General features: G+C 38.2%; 1 protein-coding gene across 1 annotated transcript in view; it reads right to left on the reverse strand.

Moving 5' to 3' along the window:
- Nucleotides 1–23,783, reverse strand: part of LOC139742069 (protein unc-80 homolog) — a gene marked incomplete at its 5' end in the record, with an annotated part of 94,863 nt that overhangs the window by 25,443 nt on the left and 45,637 nt on the right. Inside the window, 8 exons of the mRNA XM_071652629.1 lie at nt 3,444–3,617; nt 4,183–4,278; nt 4,808–4,931; nt 6,492–6,571; nt 8,036–8,243; nt 8,688–8,861; nt 22,800–22,957; nt 23,447–23,560. Of these exons, the coding sequence (XP_071508730.1) occupies nt 3,444–3,617; nt 4,183–4,278; nt 4,808–4,931; nt 6,492–6,571; nt 8,036–8,243; nt 8,688–8,861; nt 22,800–22,957; nt 23,447–23,560 (1,128 nt within the window). The remainder of the gene's footprint in view (nt 1–3,443; nt 3,618–4,182; nt 4,279–4,807; nt 4,932–6,491; nt 6,572–8,035; nt 8,244–8,687; nt 8,862–22,799; nt 22,958–23,446; nt 23,561–23,783) is intronic.

The following is a 23,783-nucleotide window of genomic DNA, read 5'->3' on the forward strand; positions in this document are numbered from 1 at the left end:
TGGTAAGACTGTGACGTCACACTTCTAGTCTTAAGGTCTTAAGACCGGTGAATCGGGGCAAAATCGTGTAGTGTGCGGTGGGCTTTATAGGTACTTTGTGACTTCTGGCATGCCTGCAGGTCACATTCATGTCAGAATCACAGTTAATATTTCTGTGTGTTTTTAAATTCAAACAGCATCTGTCTCGTGATGATTCACGAAAAAAAACACCTTGCAAAACACCTGGCATATACAGTACATACATTGTATGTATAGGAGTATTCTTCTACACCAAATCACACTTCTCTTGATGACATAATCTCATCCATGTGTGTACCACCTTCCCTATCATTTAACAAAAGCCGTAAGGACTCTCAACATCAAGCAAGTGATGTAGTCCATGCAGAAAGGAGTCAAGGAAGTAGAGATGATGATATATTGATGGCCAATGATATAATTGTAAGCTCACAGATATCTCTTGTTGCTCTGAACCTACAATTAGGGAGCTTTAGATTTGCTGCGTGGACGTTTGAGATGGCGCTTGAGCCGAAAGTTATCTAGCTCTTGCATCCCTGCATCATGCTGAAAAGCAGCTTTAGATTACACCGAGACGCAACCTATAAAAAAATAAAATGGTGCCCTCATATGATCGGTGCATGAAGTAGCTCTCTACGTCGTGAATTGAGCGGACGTAAAAATACTGCAAAACGTGCATTGAAAACTAAGACGACGCGAGCTATAAATAGATCAACTTTGATACGCGATTCTGCGCATGCTCAGAACAGGTTTTTTCCCCTCTGAACGTCCCCGTCGCGAAAATCTAAAGCTCCCTAATGTTTGCAGACAGTATTTCTCAAATGCTAACCTTGCAACAATCCCACATGCACAAGAGTTATCCTTCTGTTGGGTTTTTATGCTACTATGTTATGCATTTTTTAACAAGGCTGCTTTCGTCCCAATTAATACATTGTAAAACCAGAAATTCTCGCATGCATGAAATTTTTGTTAAATATCGCGAGGAGCAAAGATTCATGAAATCACAATGAATGTGAAAGTTTTTGTGTACCCACAATGCATTGAATGCCAGTCCCCAATTTAATGCGAAAGTTTCATGCCGCAAAAAAGGCCAGCGGCCCCAATTTTTCATGCCACAAATAATTCTGGTCCTACCAGTAGCATTTCACGGCTCTGTTTTCTGCTGGCAAAGATGGCAATCAAATGTTATGATAATTCATCATACCGCACAGCAACAATCAAGCAAAACGTGATTACAGCAAACTGGTCGTTGGCATATGGCTGTTGGCAACGGCAACTGCAATTTTGCTCCAAGTTGCAGTTATTGAGATAGAGTGATGTTGGGGGGAGAAAAATGGCGACCTTCGCTTTCATACACAGCCATGTTGACAGACCCAGCAACACGGTCGCAACTTGTTGGCATTAAAGTCTAAGACTAAGTGTTAGTGTACAGCTACAACTACTTTGGCATTAGCAAACACTGCTCTATTGGGGCACCCACAGACGTGAAAACAATCTTGATCAGAATGCAAGTCGCTTCTTCTGCTAGCTCGTGGAGTATATAAGAAAGGTGAAATTCTGCAAACAGAACTCTTAAAGAAAAAAAAATAGTATCTGAAGTTACAACTGATAAGATTTCTACTGCTTTTACTCAAACTATCTTTATGGCTAATCCATGTTAGATGCAAAGCCATTCGTTTGAAAATCGATAAATAGAGACCCTCATTTGCGTAATGAAGTAGAACAATTTTGTTTTTTTAATTGATGAACAGCTGAAGCTCAGTCAGTAGAAACTATAAATACTTCATGCAATCTGTGACATATGAAAGGCGGAAGACAGTTTGAATATATGCTAGTCATAAGCATTAAACAGAAACTCTAATTAAGAAAAAGTATATATACACTTAGAACCCTATTCACTGCAATTTAGAAAGAGTAGTTCTTAATATGATCATATGTTTATACAGCAAGCATGTTATGTGTACACTATTGAACACACAGCCAACAAGGCACTCTTCTTGATGAGAATATTCCTGTTGCTGTACAGTGTACTATACACTTTTGAAGAATATCACACCGACCTATTGTATCATACTAAAATATCATGCACCTCACCTCATATATCACACAAATATTGTCGCATAAATGCAAGCAGTACTACATGATTTATGCCAGTATTTTCTGCATACTGTGAAAGTGGATATTTTTGCACGGCTAATTTCTTTTTGCTCTCGGCTGGGTAAGATAAGTTTCGCATGTTTTCGATTCCGCGGAATCAAGACATCAACTACTGGAACATATGCCAAGCACAAATTTTAACGCTAGTTTCTGGTTGTGCGAAATGCACAAAAATTTTCGCGTTCACAGTATGCCAGTTATTTTGTGGTGGGTTTAATTTGCAATCCAAGAACTACAATGAAATGAGAAAGAAGTACTGCCACTTTGTATTAGATGACATAAACCGCAGTTTTCGTTACGTGAGGCAATTGTTTTGCGAGTCGTTCATTTTGTAAATATCAGTTGACTCATGAAATTCTTATGAATTACAGAATATGGCACACATGGAATGCAAAGAGTTTGAGCTGATATTTGACTAGTCATGATATTGAGACCCTTGATATCATCACAGCAGATAGTACCAGTAATTCAAATGACAGGCAAAAGTCGACAGCTGCCCCAGAAGAGACTTTGTTGAGCATCAAGCTTTGCTTTTTTTTTTCCAAAATTCACAAAACTCGTGCACTGGATGCATGAAATAGGCATTTCCATTAAGTATCGTAGACACACACCTTATGGGTCTCTGTGTTTTGTACATTTGAAAAATGGGGAAAACTAACTCATGCTACAGCATGAGTACAAGCAACGTTTAAAGATCTTACTGTAAAAAGTTAGACTACAGCCTACACGTATAATGCACAACGATCTCTGTCTACGTCATGACCAAGGAAACTATTCTCAATTAAAAGAAAAAAAAATGAACAAATTGTTTTGTACATTTGAAAAATGGGGAAAACTGACCATCACACTACAGTACGAGTACAAGCAACGTTTAAATATCTTAATGTAAAATGTCAGATTACAGCCTATAATGCACAACAATCTCTGTCTATGTTATGACCAAGGTAACTTTTCTCAATTAAAAAAAAAAAAAAATGAGAAATTGAAGGCAAGCAATGCCGTACTGCCACTAGGTATTCTATATTTGTATGGGCTGGAAGTCAGGGGGAAAAAAAAAGAGAGAAGTTGCTAATGACTACACAAAACAGAATCAAAATCTATTGCGAAGCATTCTAATTTAGTCGCCTACGATGACTGAAGTCTACCATGGTGTAACATCTGGCTTGATCTCTGGATCACTCTAATGATCTTTGCGACATGACATAAAAAGGGGAGAGGGGGTGTGGGGGGAGGGGGGAGACCGAATTTGGCACAGAACGCCTTGTGCTGACCTTCATACAGTGCATCTGCATGGCGACAAGTCGGACCACGGCCGAGCAGAAGACTGGCGGAGGGGTGAAGCGCACGCCGCCGGATGATGCCACGTTGAGCAGCTGGAGACCATCAGCTCCCCCTGGTGCCGACCCGTCACACAGGAGCAGGGCCAGGCAAATGTTGAGCAGAGACTGAGGTAAGGAAAATATCATCAGATAGAATTAGCATCTCACGTTCCAATGTTAGTACTATATGGCCATTGATACTTATGGTAACTAAAATGATGATGATGATGATGATGATGATGATGATAATAATAATAACCATAATATTAATGATAGAAATAAAAATGATAACAACAATGACAATAATAAAAAATATTAATACTGACAATAACAACCGCAAACAGAAGCATTGAGAATTTAGAGTTTCTGAAACGAACACTGAACTAGGGCATTTTATAGCTCAGTCGATAGAGCATCGGGCTAGCATCCGGAGGTCTCGGGTTCGAATCCCGACGGATTCCCATTTTCTTTGCTCATTTTTCCACTAATATTGATAATAATAACAATGATATGATTAACGAAATCCCATAATAAAGTTATCTTTGTATTTGCTGTCTTTTTGGGAGCATTAATTGCAAATATCTCAAAATTAAAATGAATGGAGTTAAGTCGTTTTGCAATCAAACTCTTCACATGCATAAAGCATTGACATGGCAAAAGGGAGCTGGTGCACATTGATGGGCAGACTTACCTTGAGGTGTGGCAGGTGGCTGATGATGCTCTGTCTGGTCAGTGTGACATAGATTCCCTTCAAGAAGTTGGCAGCAGACTCCCAGTCCATGTGACGCTGGAGAGATGATAGAGAGACGAGTTGACATCACCTTAATTTGATGTTTTGCATTACGGAGGGGAGCTGAGATAACTTCCTCAACCCTGCCCCCTCCCCCACTCCCCCAAAGAGGTGTCAAGGAAATGGCGGCATTGTCTACAATCAATGATTGAATTCTCAACATATCGCCGGTTGAGAAAGATAAGGACGTTAAGGTGCCACTATTGCCGTACAGGGTTATACAGTGGCACTTAACGCCCTTATCTTTCTCAACCGATGATATTAACAGTTGTACATATTCCCTTTCTTTTTTTCTTTTTCTTTTTTTGGCTAAAATAAAAAAACATGGAACCCAATGGGCATCACGCAGCTCTGATCAACTCTGATTTGAGGTAGGAGGATGCGAGTAATTATACTTGTAAATCTAAACACGGAGAGGCACTGCTGTACGGTGCTTGTTCATTCAGATAAACTTCCTCTGTTTCATCTTGCTCTCTGATTGCCATGGCAACCGCATCCTACCAGTGATGATCAGTGACTGACTTACCATCAGGGTTGGTTTCTTGTGGATCTTTTGGAAGAGCTTGTCCAGCCTCTTGAGGAGAGTGATGAGGGCAGGGCGGAGGTCTTGATTAGACCAGTCCGTCAGTGGAATCATCTTTGTGATGTACCTGTGTGCCGTCAAAAGGGGGAAAGCAGGTGCGTCGAATGCATGGTACTCAACTCTTATGACAAGCTACATGTATAATATGCATCTGAGAGTGGCGCTTTCTAAGTAGATAGCCACTTTGGAAGATATTTCAGCTCAACAATGATATTGCATCTTCACTTTAATCTCAATCTTCCATAATATCCATCTATCTATCTTTCTGTCTGTCTATCTATCTATCTATCCATCTATCTATCATCTATCTACCTATCTATCTGTCTATCTATCTATCCATCTACCTATCCATCTATCTGATCTATCTATCCATCTATCTATCTATCTATCTATCTTTCAATCCATCTATCTACACCTATCTATCTACACCTATCTATCTATCAATAGGTGAAATATTATGTATGTATATATGAAGGTATGCATGTATGAATTTATCTATGCTGTACGTATCTACATCCTTGTACATTTGTAATTGTTTACCTCTATATATTCATCTATGAACTAATGGTTGTATATCTACGCTGCATCTACTGTTTCTCCCCACTTCTTTCTCCCTATTCTCTTCTTTAGTAAGTTTACTATTTGGTTTGCTACATTATCATGTTTTTATTCACAAGAGTCTGATACCCTGATAACAATGTTCCAGCACCTGGTACAAAGAATATAGAAGCTCCTTCTCATAGGGAACATTTATCTTGTTCACATTATTACAAGATTGTTACATATTACTTTGATGCAGGTGCCAATCTCTCTGCAATGTGGTGCACACATCAACTTAATCAAGTCATTTGTTTGTTTGTTTTTTACAAGTATTAAGATATCACACAGAAATCATCTTAAGGAAAACAATCTGTCTAACATAAGTTTACCTCAGATATTTCTTTTATTGTACCAGACAACAGTGAGTCTATTTTCTTTCTCTTTTTTATATCCGTTCCTATGCATTCATACCGGCATATGTACCCAATCAATCGCAATATCAAACCAGGGAGCGTTTTATTGTCTTATTATTGCATTTCCATCATGAAGTACAGTATGCTTGTGTCCACGATGGCGTGTGTTGTACCATAGTCTCATTTCCCTCTTTTTATTCTTTTTCTTTCTTTTTTTTTCTTCTTTTTTTTCCTTTCTAAGTTAATTTCATGTCAGTTGACATTGGTTTCTTTGATTTTGTGTACGTATTTTTCGAGGGTCCCATACCCTACAAGCTTTGCTTTTTGGTGGGACCCTCCATTTCCATTCTAATCTTTGTATTAGGTATATGTATATACCTTAGAAAGGAATTTCTGTTGTTACTCATGACCACTTGTACGTTTTCTTTGAAATTGTTACAAATATGTTCTGTAAATGTATTGTATATATATTTTTTTCTGTTTATTCAATGGAAATGGAAATAAAATTGAATTTAATTTAATTTAATTAAAAAAAAAGTTATTTATCTTCTTCTCCACGTGTAGTCCTCATTGTATTTACGATATTGTGGACAGAAAAAATATGTAGAATGGATGAAAATAGTTTGATTGATGGATAGCATGACTTCAAGTAATGAGAAAAGAAATTAATTTACCTTTGGAGCCCCTTGCATCCCATTGTTACAGGATCGTGAGGGGCGACTTTCAGCAGTGTTAACGCCACTTCAGCCACTCGCTGGAAGGTTGGAGCAAATCAAGTGCAATCGGATAGAAATGATTAGCAATGATAATGGATGCTCAATGTCAATATCAATATCTAAAGTGTACGAAGCTTTTTATCAAAAGCTTTCAAAAGCACAGACTTGCCTGTTCATGTTATCATATCATAATTTTGAGAGATGACATTTTTTTTAAAACAATACATTGCAGACAAAGTACACACACACACACACACACACACACACACGTGCATTAAGTGAATATACAATTGTACGTTCAAATCAAGGATTTGGTTTGATGTTAACATCAAGGGCAAAGGAATACAAATTTACAATATTGCTCCTTTCTTTGCATCTGCAGACAAATCAGTTCTTCACAAATTATGAAAGATATTGTCAGTGACAAAGTTGTCCCTGCTCCTTTACTGGGGAATTCCTGACCAGTTTAAAGGAATTATATAGTTTTGGTTGAGACCTAATTTCAGATTTCTGACATTTTTTGGTGAGATAATGAGAAACCTCTTATGAAATATGAAAGAGCATGTAATTCCATGAGGAATTCAATGTTTATTTGATGAAAATTGGTTTTGAAATGGCTGAGATATCCAAAACAGAGCGATTCTAATAAGTGTGCCGGGACCCACACTTTTTTATGATCGCTTTGTTTTACTTTGTTTTTGGATGTTTCAGTCATGCCAAAGCCGATTTTCATCAAATAAACTTTGAATTCCTCTTAAAATGGTATGCTCTGTACTATCTCATAAGTGTTTTCTTGGTATCTCGCAAAAAGTCAAAAGTCCAATTCTCATCTCCACCAATACTGTACCATCCCTTTAAAGTTAGTCTTACAAGGAAGGGTACAAGTTAATAAGCACAACAATGAAAAAGTCTGACCACCATGTGACATTTCTGGCTCAGAAAACTTCTTGTAGCTAATCAAGGAGGGAGACTGACAGAGCTTTTCTTGAAAAAAAGAGAAATGTGTGGCATCAAATCCCCCAAGACAGTATAATGAAACAATAACAGCCAAGCTGATAAAGTTCCCTCACCATCTTATATCACCTACATTGACCCAATGCACAGGACAGCATGGAGAAGAACCATTAAGGAAATGAACTATCGAACCCCACAGAGTGGGGAAAATGAACTTTAAATGGTGATATTTGATGATGACTATAACATTCATGGTCAAAAATATGTAGAGAACCACTCAAAAGAACTAACCAAGTGGCATTTGGAGATGAAAGGGTGTAATCATATATCTTTGTAAGCAGGGCTGCACACTAACCCATTTTTTCAACTGGTGTGACCTGTCTGTTGGACCAGTAGGTACCCAGTTTTTACATTTTTTACGAGTCCATTCTTGTAAAAGTTACTGGTCCGACAGTGATTTTTTACTGGTCAGGGACCGTTGGACCAGTGCCAGTGTGCAGCGCTGTTGTAAGACATGGTGAAAAACTAAGTCGACAAAGTCCCCTCACCATGTGACATTTCTGGTCCAGGATCTCCGTCTGGCTGTGGGTCCTGGACTCGGCGACTGGTCTCAGTTCCTTGAGCCGTGCCAGCCCGTGGCAGTAGAACTCGGACACCACGCTGAGGAGCATGTCTCTCGGCTTGCAGAACTCGTTCATCGTCTCCGACTCTTCAGAATCGTCCTCGTAGCGGCGCTGGACACGATCGTCATTGTACCTGAGGACCAAACCGGCATGACGAACATTCAATGACAAGCATCTACATTTTTAGTAATGCTTGAGCCTTTTTGATTTTTTAAAATTTTCCAATTTTGTGATCAACATTAATAAATTGCCTTATTTGTTCTTTGATACATGTAGCACAGCACAACATGCATTGTCATAAATAGGAGGAAAATATTGTTTATTCCAGTTGAATCAATATGGTTGAACTTTTGCCTCAGCCATCACAGCAAAAACATGTCCTGTACCATCACTGACTAAGACTTGCCTTTTCTTATATTGATCTGTCACGTACATTACATAAATCATAAAATGTAACATCACAAAGATTCCTCACAAATAAAATGAACAGATGAACAAACAGTGGCACACACGGATTCTCTGTGTGCCATGCAAGAGGAGCGTTTCAACGAAGAGGACGACGACTGAGGTTGCTCACCTGAACTTGAAGTCTTCCCGCATGTCCTCGTCCCCGAGGTCGATGTTGGTGTTGTTGATGCCCGACTTGCGGGAGTTGTGCTTGCGGATGGAGCTCTGCTGCGAGTTGGAGGAGCTCTTGAAGCTGGCTGCCACGTTGGAGGTCTCGATCTTACGGCTGGGTCCGCTGGTGCTCCTATACACAGGTGGCAGGTGGTTATAGAAAGGGGGTGGATACAGGTGGGGAGTGGTGGGGGGGAATGGTGGGGGAAAGGTGGGGGAATGGTGGGGGATGGTGGGGGAATGGGGGAATTGTGGGGGAATTGGAGGGGAATGGTGTGGGGGGGGGGGAACACAAAGATGATCACCATCAGATCCAGACATGAATGTGGAAAACTCTGTCACATTCATATTTGTATGTAACCTACTGGTTCTACTTCTGCTTCTACTGCTGGTGGGTGCATCAGTGACAGAGTACATAGTGCCACACCATGCATCCCAGTCCAACACTGGTGTTTGCATCTCACATATCTCTCCCACTATGCGGTACTAGTAGTAACTGATTGCATGCATGCATAGCATGATTATTATTTAGGTGATACGCTATCAGCGTATCACCTATTGTGATTGCCAAAATTTCTCTTTTTTAGGTGATACGCTATCAGCGTATCACCTATTGTGATTGCCAAAATTTCTCTTTTTTTTTATTCTTCTTTCTTTCTGCCACATTTTGTGTCGTCAATATCTCAACAATGACATTACGGAATAACATGACATTTTCAGTCAACATGTCTCATAACAATATCTAGCCACAATAAGGTTTTCATGACAGTAACATATCTATGACGTCATCTAGGCGCCATTTTGTGATTTTCGGACCTTGTCACATGATCGATCATAACTTCATAACTAGATATCATTTCTGTATCATTTTCGGTGGACACAAAGTTCAGGTCACGCTCTATCTTACATTTTAACGCTAGTTACCCAGGTCATCATTACGCGCGCGTTTGCGCGCGTCAAAATTTTAAAAGGCTCAAAACGACTTCCCAATGGGAAATCTCGAAGTTTCAGACAATTTTAAGCGTTTCAAACATTTTCTCGCGTGCGCGTCCGTCCGCGCAATTTCGCGCGCAGAGGGCGTAACTAACATGAAAATGCAATTTTTATGACTGATTTGGATTTCTGATACTTTGAGTAACAATATCCATTGATTTCCGATCGATTTTGACCTATAACAAAGGAATGCACTGGCGTCAAAGTTGAAATTCCGCGTGCGCGTCTTTCTGCAAATATAGTGAAAAAACATGTTTTTGTTTATGTCGCCATAGCTCTTTAAATCGTCCATTGACCCTATATTTCTATTGCATATTACAAAAGCATATGAATTGGAAATAACGTTTCAAGTACCAATATTGCCAGGAAAACTCATGACGTCATCATATCATCATCTGAAATCAAAAAAGTGGAATTAATTTTTTTGAGGTACTCTTTCTGACATTCATTTACTCGTATCTCTGTTGTTTAAGCTTAATATCACCCCAAATTCAGATATGTTTTACTTTGAACATTTGCCTTTCAAGTCCATGTCATGGTTTTGAAATTTGATGACGTCATCATACTTTAAATTGTGATTAAAGGTAAAGACGCAAAATCGGACAAGTTTACGTGTTATGTCTATGGGAGGTGATTTTTTTAAAAACCATACATTGACTTGACAGCGTTTAAGCACCTTTATCTCAGATGATTTTGCTTCATTTCCTCTGAAAATTAAGTATGTTGTAGCTGTGACAATAAGCTGCAGTAATCATGCATTTTATTCTTTGAAATCTCCTCATCAGGTTGACAATTTTGCAATTTAAAACTGAAAATGAGAATGGAATGCGGACGAAACGATTCCTGATTCATCTTTCACGTACATAAGTTTACGTTCCTCTAATTTTCTCGTCGAGACGTATGGCCGAGTGGTTAGAGGTGTCGTCACAGAAACGTGAGGTTGCACACGTACGGGTTCGAACCTCACAAGAGCACGAAAGAAAATAATATTTTTTTTTTACTTTTTTTCTTCAATGGAGTACTACACCTTCGTCCATGTAGAAGTCACGTTCGCATGTAAACACACCTATACGCACACACTCACACAGTATCCCTTTGTTTATCGTTGGAGACTGCATTGCTTCGACTGCTGCAAAATATTGCAGGCTGGGCTTTTCAAGCTGATCATGGTATATTGTAACAAAATGAAATTTGTTCATATCAATTCAGTAACACAATGTAGTCGTGGTTACTTTGTGCTGATTTTATACATGTAAGAAGCTATACATTGTAAAAAAAAGGTATTTGAATTGTTCCTTTAAGTCAGTCTTCTGTATTGATGATTATTTGTCAATTAGTGGTTTTTGTGGAGTTTCAGATAATGATAAAAAGTATGTATGATAAGTGCAGCGATACTTTCTACAGTTAGTTCAAAGTTGTGTTACAGAGGTTTGATACATACATTTAGCATTGTGTTTGTGTGTCCACGTGTGTATACAGGTTGGCCATATGGCACATTCTAGACAATAAATCTTAATTAATTAGCAAACGCGATCAGCTATGGAACTGAATATGGTACTAATGTATGATGTTCATGATTCTCAACTGTGACGAGTTTAAAGAGATAGCTTAACTGTGTGCAAAAATAAAGCAATAATAAGGAAATTTTAAGGGAATTTGATAACCATGCCTATAATAATTTCATACAGGTACTAATAGCTGCCTCATATTCATGTGATTGATCGTCATGTCAATAGCAAACTGACAACGTACGATTAATATATTATACATTAAACAACTGTCTTTCAAATCCATATCGATGTTTTCTAGTTTGATGACGTCATCATACTTTAAATTGTGATAAAAGTAAAGACACAAAATCGGACAAGTTTACGTGTTATGTCTATGGGAGGTGATTTTTTTTAAAACCATGCATTGACTTGACAACGTTTAAGCACCTCTATCTCAGCTGATTTTGCTTCATTTCCTCTGAAACTTTAGTATGTTGTAGCTGAGACAATAAGCTGCAGTAATCATGCATTTTATTCTTTGAAATCTCCTCATCAGATTGACAATTTTGCAGTTTAAAACTGAAAATGAAAATGGAATGTGGACAAAACGATTCCTCATGTATCTTTCACATACATAAGTTTACGTTCCCCATATTTTCTCGTCGAGACGTATGGCCGAGTGGCTAAAGGCGACGTCTCAGAGACGTAAGGTTGCGGGTTGGAACCCCACAAGATCACGAAACAAAATACTTAGCTATTTTACTTTTTTTTCTTCAATTTTGTATTACATATTCGTCCATGTAGAAATCACGTACGTATATAAACGCACCTATACACACACACAGACACACACACACACGCCATATCCCTCTTTTTTGTGTGTTGGAGACCACATTGCTTCGACTGCAGCACAATTTTGCAGGTTGACTTTGTCAAACCGATCATAGTATGTAATGACGACGACTGAGGTGTTGTCCTTTGAACAATTGTCTTTCAAGACGATGTCATTGTTTTGTAATTTGATGACGTCATTACACTGAAAATTGTGATTAAAGGCAAGGTATCAAAACCAGCCGATTATAGGTTTTATGTCTGCGGGACGTATTTTTCCCAAGTTGCCAGAAATGGCATAGCGACCTCAGTCGTTACAAGGCCGCTTTTCCGTCTAGCAATGCAATAGATGTTCACACGGCCACGTTGGTTGAGTGGGCATTGACTTTCCCCCTGTTATATCTATACATTGTTTTTTTTTTGTCTTACTATTTCCGTGGATGACCCGTGGCCGAGTGGTTACAGAAACGGTTTCGCATGTACGCTCAATATAACTTCAAGGTGCCTATATCACATTCTTTTCTTTGTCGATCACAGATGACTGTCATCTGATGACCACAAGCGTATCACCTAACTCGTCCTCAATGTGACGAGTTTTCATGTCTCGTTAGGTGATACGCTATCAGCGTATCACCTATTGTGATTGCCAAAATTTCTCTTTTTTTTTATTCTTCTTTCTTTCTGCCACATTTTGTGTCGTCAATATCTCAACAATGACATTACGGAATAACATGACATTTTCAGTCAACATGTCTCATGACAAAATCTAGCCACAATAAGGTTTTCATGACAGTAACATATCTATGACGTCATCTAGGCGCCATTTTGTGATTTTCGGACCTTGTCACATGATCGATCATAACTTCATAACTGGATATCATTTCTGTATCATTTTCGGTGGACATAAAGTTCAGGTCACGCTCTATCTTACTTTTTAACGCTAGTTACCCAGGTCTTCATTACGCGCGCGTTTGCGCGCGTCAAAATTTTAAAAGGCTCAAAACGACTTCCCAATGGGAAATCTCGAAGTTTCAGACAATTTTAAGCGTTTCAAACATTTTCTCGCGTGCGCGTCCGTCCGCGCAATTTCGCGCGCAGAGGGCGTAACTAACATGAAAATGCAATTTTTATGACTGATTTGGATTTCTGATACTTTGAGTAACAATATCCATTGATTTCCGATCGATTTTGACCTATAACAAAGGAATGCACTGGCGTCAAAGTTGAAATTCCGCGTGCGCGTCTTTCTGCAAATATAGTGAAAAAACATGTTTTTGTTTATGTCGCCATAGCTCTTTAAATCGTCCATTGACCCTATATTTCTATTGCATATTACAAAAGCATATGAATTGGAAATAACGTTTCAAGTACCAATATTGCCAGGAAAACTCATGACGTCATCATATCATCATCTGAAATCAAAAAAGTGGAATTAATTTTTTTGAGGTACTCTTTCTGACATTCATTTACTCGTATCTCTGTTGTTTAAGCTTAATATCACCCCAAATTCAGATATGTTTTACTTTGAACATTTGCCTTTCAAGTCCATGTCATGGTTTTGAAATTTGATGACGTCATCATACTTTAAATTGTGATTAAAGGTAAAGACGCAAAATCGGACAAGTTTACGTGTTATGTCTATGGGAGGTGATTTTTTTAAAAACCATACATTGACTTGACAGCGTTTAAGCACCTTTATCTCAGATGATTTTGCTTCATTTCCTCTGAAAATTAAGTATGTTGTAGCTGTGACAATAAGCTGCAGTAATCATGCATTTTATTCTTTGAAATCTCCTCATCAGGTTGACAATTTTGCAATTTAAAACTGAAAATGAGAATGGAATGCGGACGAAACGATTCCTGATTCATCTTTCACGTACATAAGTTTACGTTCCTCTAATTTTCTCGTCGAGACGTATGGCCGAGTGGTTAGAGGTGTCGTCACAGAAACGTGAGGTTGCACACGTACGGGTTCGAACCTCACAAGAGCACGAAAGAAAATAATATTTTTTTTTTACTTTTTTTCTTCAATGGAGTACTACACCTTCGTCCATGTAGAAGTCACGTTCGCATGTAAACACACCTATACGCACACACTCACACAGTATCCCTTTGTTTATCGTTGGAGACTGCATTGCTTCGACTGCTGCAAAATATTGCAGGCTGGGCTTTTCAAGCTGATCATGGTATATTGTAACAAAATGAAATTTGTTCATATCAATTCAGTAACACAATGTAGTCGTGGTTACTTTGTGCTGATTTTATACATGTAAGAAGCTATACATTGTAAAAAAAAGGTATTTGAATTGTTCCTTTAAGTCAGTCTTCTGTATTGATGATTATTTGTCAATTAGTGGTTTTTGTGGAGTTTCAGATAATGATAAAAAGTATGTATGATAAGTGCAGCGATACTTTCTACAGTTAGTTCAAAGTTGTGTTACAGAGGTTTGATACATACATTTAGCATTGTGTTTGTGTGTCCACGTGTGTATACAGGTTGGCCATATGGCACATTCTAGACAATAAATCTTAATTAATTAGCAAACGCGATCAGCTATGGAACTGAATATGGTACTAATGTATGATGTTCATGATTCTCAACTGTGACGAGTTTAAAGAGATAGCTTAACTGTGTGCAAAAATAAAGCAATAATAAGGAAATTTTAAGGGAATTTGATAACCATGCCTATAATAATTTCATACAGGTACTAATAGCTGCCTCATATTCATGTGATTGATCGTCATGTCAATAGCAAACTGACAACGTACGATTAATATATTATACATTAAACAACTGTCTTTCAAATCCATATCGATGTTTTCTAGTTTGATGACGTCATCATACTTTAAATTGTGATAAAAGTAAAGACACAAAATCGGACAAGTTTACGTGTTATGTCTATGGGAGGTGATTTTTTTTAAAACCATGCATTGACTTGACAACGTTTAAGCACCTCTATCTCAGCTGATTTTGCTTCATTTCCTCTGAAACTTTAGTATGTTGTAGCTGAGACAATAAGCTGCAGTAATCATGCATTTTATTCTTTGAAATCTCCTCATCAGATTGACAATTTTGCAGTTTAAAACTGAAAATGAAAATGGAATGTGGACAAAACGATTCCTCATGTATCTTTCACATACATAAGTTTACGTTCCCCATATTTTCTCGTCGAGACGTATGGCCGAGTGGCTAAAGGCGACGTCTCAGAGACGTAAGGTTGCGGGTTGGAACCCCACAAGATCACGAAACAAAATACTTAGCTATTTTACTTTTTTTTCTTCAATTTTGTATTACATATTCGTCCATGTAGAAATCACGTACGTATATAAACGCACCTATACACACACACAGACACACACACACACGCCATATCCCTCTTTTTTGTGTGTTGGAGACCACATTGCTTCGACTGCAGCACAATTTTGCAGGTTGACTTTGTCAAACCGATCATAGTATGTAATGACGACGACTGAGGTGTTGTCCTTTGAACAATTGTCTTTCAAGACGATGTCATTGTTTTGTAATTTGATGACGTCATTACACTGAAAATTGTGATTAAAGGCAAGGTATCAAAACCAGCCGATTATAGGTTTTATGTCTGCGGGACGTATTTTTCCCAAGTTGCCAGAAATGGCATAGCGACCTCAGTCGTTACAAGGCCGCTTTTCCGTCTAGCAATGCAATAGATGTTCACACGGCCACGTTGGTTGAGTGGGCATTGACTTTCCCCCTGTTATATCTATACATTGTTTTTTTTTTGTCTTACTATTTCCGTGGATGACCCGTGGCCGAGTGGTTACAGAAACGGTTTCGCATGTACGCTCAATATAACTTCAAGGTGCCTATATCACATTCTTTTCTTTGTCGATCACAGATGACTGTCATCTGATGACCACAAGCGTATCACCTAACTCGTCCTCAATGTGACGAGTTTTCATGTCTCGTTAGGTGATACGCTATCAGCGTATCACCTATTGTGATTGCCAAAATTTCTCTTTTTTTTTATTCTTCTTTCTTTCTGCCACATTTTGTGTCGTCAATATCTCAACAATGACATTACGGAATAACATGACATTTTCAGTCAACATGTCTCATGACAAAATCTAGCCACAATAAGGTTTTCATGACAGTAACATATCTATGACGTCATCTAGGCGCCATTTTGTGATTTTCGGACCTTGTCACATGATCGATCATAACTTCATAACTGGATATCATTTCTGTATCATTTTCGGTGGACATAAAGTTCAGGTCACGCTCTATCTTACTTTTTAACGCTAGTTACCCAGGTCTTCATTACGCGCGCGTTTGCGCGCGTCAAAATTTTAAAAGGCTCAAAACGACTTCCCAATGGGAAATCTCGAAGTTTCAGACAATTTTAAGCGTTTCAAACATTTTCTCGCGTGCGCGTCCGTCCGCGCAATTTCGCGCGCAGAGGGCGTAAGCAACATGAAAATGCATTTTTTTTTTGACTGATTTGGATTCCTGATACTTTGAGTAACAATATCCATTGATTTCCGATCGATGTTGACCTATAACAAAGAAATGCACTGGCGTCAAAGTTGAAATTCCGCGCGCGCGTCTTTCTGCAAATATAGTGAAAAAACATGTCTTTGTTTATTTCGGCATAGCTCTTTAAATCGTCCATTGACCCTATATTTCTATTGCATATTACAAAACCATATGAATTGGAAATAACGTTTCAAGTACCAATATTGCCAGGAAAACTCATGACGTCATCATATCATCATCTGAAATCAAAAAAGTGGAATTAATTTTTTTGAGGTACTGTTTCTGTCATTCATTTACTCGTATCTCTGTTGTTTAAGCTCAATATTATCCCAAATTCAGATATGTTGTACTTTGAACATTTGCCTTTTAAGTCCATATCATGCTTTTGATATTTGATGACGTCATCATACCTTAAATTGTGATTAAAGGTAAAGACGCAAAATCGGACAAGTTTACGTGTATTGTCTATGGGAGGTGAGTTTTTTTTAAACCATGCATTGACTTAACAACGTTTAAGCACCTTTATCTCAGCTGATTTTGTTTCATTTCCTCTGAAACTTAAGTATGTTGTAGCTGTGACAATAAGCTGCAGTAATCATGCATTTTAATCTTTGAAATCTCCTCATGAGGTTGACAATTTTGCAATTTAAAACTGAAAATGAGAATGGAATGTGGACGAAACGATTCCTGATTCATCTTTCACGTACATAAATCTACGTTCCTCTAATTTTCTCGTCGTGACGTATGGCCGAGTGGTTAGAGGCGTCGTCTCAGAAACGTGAGGTTGCACACGTACGGGTTCGAACCTCACAAGAGCACGAAAGAAAATAATTATTTTTTTAATTTGTTTTTTCTTCAATGGAGTACTACACCTTCGTCCATGTAGAAATCACGTTCGCATGTAGAAATCACGTTCGCATGTAAACACAACTATACGCACACACTCACATAGTATCCCTTTGTTTTGCGTTGGAGACTGCATTACTTCGACTGCTGCAAAATTTTGCAGGCTGGGCTTTTCAAACTGATTTAAAATATTGTAATAAAATGAAATTTGTTCATATCAATTCAGTAACACAATGTAGTCGTGGTTACTTTGTGCTGATTTATACATGGAACAAGCTATACATTGTAAAAAAGGTATTTGAATTGTTCCTTTAAGTCAGTCTTCTGTATTGATGATTATTTGTCAATTAGTGGTTTTTGTGGAGTTTCAGATAGTGATAAAAAGTATAGATGATAAGTACAGCGATAATTCCTACAGTTAGTTCAAAGTTGTGTTACAGAGGTTTGATACATACATTTAGCATTGTGTGTGTGTGTACGTGTGTATACAGGTTGGCCATATGACACATTCTAGACAATTAATCTTAATTAATTAGCCAACGTGATCAGCTATGGAACTGAATATGGTACTAATGTATGATGTTAATGATTCTAATTAAACTGTGACGAGTTTAAAGGGATAGCTTAACTGTGTGTAAAAATAAAGCAATTATAAGGAAATTTTAGGGGAATTTGATAACCATGCCTATAATAATTTCATACAGGTACTAATAGCTGCCTCATGTTCATGTGAATGATTGTCATGTCAATAGCAAACTGACAACGTACGATGAATATGTTATACATTGAACAACTTTCAAGTCCATATCGTTATTTCCTAATTTGATGACGTCATCATGCTAGAAGGTATGGTTAAAGGCGAGATATCGAAATCAGCGAAGATTGTACGTTATGTCTATGAAAGGGGATTTTTGTTTTTTATCCATGCATTGACTCGATAACGCTCGAGCACCTTTACCTCACTTGATTTTGATTTCCTCTGAAACTTAAGTATGTTGCAGCTGAGACAATAAGCTGCAGTAATCATACATTTTATTTTATTTTTTTTAATCTTCTCACCAGGTTGAGTATTTTGCAGCATAAAACTGAAAATGAGAATGGAAGATGGACGAAACGATTCCTGAGTCATCTTTCACATATAAGTTTACGTTCCTCATATTTTCTCGTCGAGACGTATGACTGAGGGGTTAAAGGCGACGTCTCAGAGACGTAAGGTTGCACACGTGCGTGATTAAAGGCAAGGTATCAAAAACCAGCCGATTATAGGTTTTATGTCTGCGGGACGTATTTTTCCCAAGTTGCCAGAAATGGCATAGCGACCTCAGTCGTTACAAGGCCGCTTTTCCGTCTACCAATGCAATAGATGTTCACACGGCCACGTTTAATAGTTGAGTGGGCATTGACTTTCCCCCTGTTATATCTATACATTGTTGTGTGTATTTTTTTTTTGTCTTACCATTTCCGTGGATGACCCGTGGCCGAGTGGTTACAGAAACGGTTTGGCATGCACGCTCAATATATTTTCAAGGTGCCTATATCACATTCTTTTCTTTGTCGATCGCAGATGACCGTCATCTGATGACCACAAGCGTATCACCTAACTCGTCCTCAATGTGACGAGTTTTCATGTCTCGTTCTTCTTTCTTTCTGCCACATTTTGTGTCGTCAATATCTCAACAATGACATTACGGAATAACATGACATTTTCAGTCAACATGTCTCATAACAATATCTAGCCACAATAAGGTTTTCATGACAGTAACATATCTATGACGTCATCTAGGCGCCATTTTGTGATTTTCGGACCTTGTCACATGATCGATCATAACTTCATAACTAGATATCATTTCTGTATCATTTTCGGTGGACGCAAAGTTCAGGTCACGCTCTATCTTACATTTTAACGCTAGTTACCCAGGTCATCATAACGCGCGCGTTTGCGCGCGTCAAAATTTTAAAAGGCTCAAAACGACTTCCCAATGGGAAATCTCGAAGTTTCAGACAATTTTAAGCGTTTCAAACGTTTTCTCGCGTGCGCGTCCGTCCGCGCAATTTCGCGCGCAGAGGGCGTAACTAACATGAAAATGCAATTTTTTTGACTGATTTGGATTTCTGATACTTTGAGTAACAATATCCATTGATTTCCGATCGATTTTGACCTATAACAAAGGAATGCACTGGCGTCAAAGTTGAAATTCCGCGCGCGCGTCTTTCTGCAAATATAGTGAAAAAACATGTTTTTGTTTATGTCGCCATAGCTCTTTAAATCGTCCATTGACCCTATATTTCTATTGCATATTACAAAAGCATATGAATTGGAAATAACGTTTCAAGTACCAATATTGCCAGGAAAACTCATGACGTCATCATATCATCATCTGAAATCAAAAAAGTGGAATTAATTTTTTTGAGGTACTCTTTCTGACATTCATTTACTCGTATCTCTATTGTTTAAGCTTAATATCACCCCAAATTCAGATATGTTTTACTTTGAACATTTGCCTTTCAAGTCCATGTCATGGTTTTGAAATTTGATGACGTCATCATACTTTAAATTGTGATTAAAGGTAAAGACGCAAAATCGGACAAGTTTACGTGTTATGTCTATGGGAGGTGATTTTTTTAAAAACCATACATTGACTTGACAACGTTTAAGCACCTTTATCTCAGATGATTTTGCTTCATTTCCTCTGAAAATTAAGTATGTTGTAGCTGTGACAATAAGCTGCAGTAATCATGCATTTTATTCTTTGAAATCTCCTCATCAGGTTGACAATTTTGCAATTTAAAACTGAAAATGAGAATGGAATGCGGACGAAACGATTCCTGATTCATCTTTCACGTACATAAGTTTACGTTCCTCTAATTTTCTCGTCGAGACGTATGGCCGAGTGGTTAGAGGTGTCGTCACAGAAACGTGAGGTTGCACACGTACGGGTTCGAACCTCACAAGACCACGAAAGAAAGTAATAATTTTTTTTTTTACTTTTTTTCTTCAATGGAGTACTACACCTTCGTCCATGTAGAAGTCACGTTCGCATGTAAACACACCTATACGCACACACTCACACAGTATCCCTTTGTTTATCGTTGGAGACTGCATTGCTTCGACTGCTGCAAAATATTGCAGGCTGGGCTTTTCAAGCTGATCATGGTATATTGTAACAAAATGAAATTTGTTCATATCAATTCAGTAACACAATGTAGTCGTGGTTACTTTGTGCTGATTTTATACATGTAAGAAGCTATACATTGTAAAAAAAGGTATTTGAATTGTTCCTTTAAGTCAGTCTTCTGTATTGATGATTATTTGTCAATTAGTGGTTTTTGTGGAGTTTCAGATAATGATAAAAAGTATGTATGATAAGTGCAGCGATACTTTCTACAGTTAGTTCAAAGTTGTGTTACAGAGGTTTGATACATACATTTAGCATTGTGTTTGTGTGTCCACGTGTGTATACAGGTTGGCCATATGGCACATTCTAGACAATAAATCTTAATTAATTAGCAAACGCGATCAGCTATGGAACTGAATATGGTACTAATGTATGATGTTCATGATTCTCATTAAACTGTGACGAGTTTAAAGAGATAGCTTAACTGTGTGTAAAAATAAAGCAATAATAAGGAAATTTTAAGGGAATTTGATAACCATGCCTATAATAATTTCATACAGGTACTAATAGCTGCCTCATATTCCTGTGATTGATGGTCATGTCAATAGCAAACTGACAACGTACGATTAATATATTATACATTAAACAACTGTCTTTCAAATCCATATCGATGTTTTCTAGTTTGATGACGTCATCATACTTTAAATTGTGATAAAAGTAAAGACACAAAATCGGACAAGTTTACGTGTTATGTCTATGGGAGGTAATTTTTTTTAAAACCATGCATTGACTTGAAAACGTTTAAGCACCTCTATCTCAGCTGATTTTGCTTCATTTCCTCTGAAACTTTAGTATGTTGTAGCTGAGACAATAAGCTGCAGTAATCATGCATTTTATTCTTTGAAATCTCCTCATCAGATTGACAATTTTGCAGTTTAAAACTGAAAATGAAAATGGAATGTGGACAAAACGATTCCTCATGTATCTTTCACATACATAAGTTTACGTTCCCCATATTTTCTCGTCGAGACGTATGGCCGAGTGGCTAAAGGCGACGTCTCAGAGACGTAAGGTTGCGGGTTGGAACCCCACAAGATCACGAAACAAAATACTTAGCTATTTTACTTTTTTTTCTTCAATTTTGTATTACATATTCGTCCATGTAGAAATCACGTACGTATATAAACGCACCTATACACACACACAGACACACACACACACGCCATATCCCTCTTTTTTGTGTGTTGGAGACCACATTGCTTCGACTGCAGCACAATTTTGCAGGTTGACTTTGTCAAACCGATCATAGTATGTAATGACGACGACTGAGGTGTTGTACTTTGAACAATTGTCTTTCAAGACGATGTCATTGTTTTGTAATTTGATTACGTCATTACACTGAAAATTGTGATTAAAGGCAAGGTGTCAAAACCAGCCGATTATAGGTTTTATGTCTGCGGGACGTATTTTTCCCAAGTTGCCAGAAATGGCATAGCGACCTCAGTCGTTACAAGGCCGCTTTTCCGTCTAGCAATGCAATAGATGTTCACACGGCCACGTTGGTTGAGTGGGCATTGACTTTCCCCCTGTTATATCTATACATTGTTTTTTTTTTGTCTTACCATTTCCGTGGATGACCCGTGGCCGAGTGGTTACAGAAACGGTTTCGCATGTACGCTCAATATAACTTCAAGGTGCCTATATCACATTCTTTTCTTTGTCGATCACAGATGACTGTCATCTGATGACCACAAGCGTATCACCTAACTCGTCCTCAATGTGACGAGTTTTCATGTCTCGTTTTATTTTTGTTCTTGCTATTAATGATATTTTTATGTGGCATTGTTTCTGGCAAGTTTTTTTTTTTTATAGCTGCATGTAAGTTTCACAGTTCAAAGGTGATTCGCAATATTGGCAAAAATAAAACCATCATGAACATTTCAGCCCATAAACTAGATAGGCGGATAGATAGATAGAAAGATACCGCATACGTTGTATATTTTGCAAAGTTATATTTCTGTGAGTCAGGTGCTTTTTGAAAATTCAAAAACACACACAAAAAATTGTAAATCTTATCCCGACACAAATGTGATGTGCACACACGCATTTTCCATCAATTGCTCTATTCCACAAACACAAATTTAATCACCTGCAAAATTGTTGGGAAATTCCAATTTGCAAAAAATAAGACTCACTAAATATGCGGCATATACAGTAGAATACAGAGTGACAGAAAGAGAGAGAGAAAGAGAAAGGACAGGAAACTGGGGCAAGAAATTTACCTCGCAAGGTTCTCCGCGCCGACGATGAGGGCCTTGATGGTGACGGCTAGTGTGGTGATGGCCGTCGTCTCCGACTTGGCAGCGCTGGGATTGTCTCTCCTCTTTGTTTGGTCCTTCAAGTGCTGTAGGTAGAGGGGTACGATGGCATCCAGAACACTCTGGGGGTGGGTTGGGGTGGGGTAGGAGAAAAACAGGGGAAAATCATCAAAAAGATTGAGAAGATTGAACACCTACATGTAAATGACTGTGATTATTTTCCCCCTGCACAATCACTGGAACACAATAAAAATTTCATTCTTACTATAATTTGGATGTCAGCAGGTAACAGGGTAATGCAAAAATTCAATAATGCTACCACTGAAATCTCCATTTTGATGCAAGATAACACATACTGCATGGTTGGCAACATCTGCAGATCCCCTCCCCTCCCCCCCCCCCCCCCAAAAAAAAAAAAAAAAACTGGTGCAAAGGAACAATTGAATTCGTTCAAAAACATATTTATTTAGGTACATTAGATACATTCACACACACACACACACACACACACACACTCAGAAGTACAGACAGACATACACACACAATGACACACACATAAACATCACTCAACCCAATTATGTAATCAACAGAATCCTCCTGCCTAAACTTACCAGCATCTGAGCACTGCGCACAGACTCGGGGGCGTAGGCAATGACCACCACGCACAGCCTGATGGCTTCTGGAATGTTAAACGTCGCAAGCGGGTCATTGTTGTAACAGAAATCCTGGCGAGCAAAATGAAAGAAACAACAGAGAGTAGAAAAGATTACAGCCCACCAAGACTTAGTGACAGAGTCCTCCTAGCTATAGCCTGTCTGGATGTATAGTTCATAGACTACAGTGCTCACTTAATAATCAGGAACCATTCAAGTGGGAACACCACTAAGTGCAACAAAATTCATTATAACATTATTTTTGGTGTGTTATTTCAATTGCGTAATTGAACCA

The sequence above is a fragment of the Diadema antillarum genome, unplaced genomic scaffold (assembly GCF_040938485.1).
Source record: "Diadema antillarum isolate AM-2024a unplaced genomic scaffold, OU_Dant_1.0 seq00000978_RagTag, whole genome shotgun sequence".
Classification (NCBI taxonomy): domain Eukaryota; kingdom Metazoa; phylum Echinodermata; class Echinoidea; order Diadematoida; family Diadematidae; genus Diadema; species Diadema antillarum.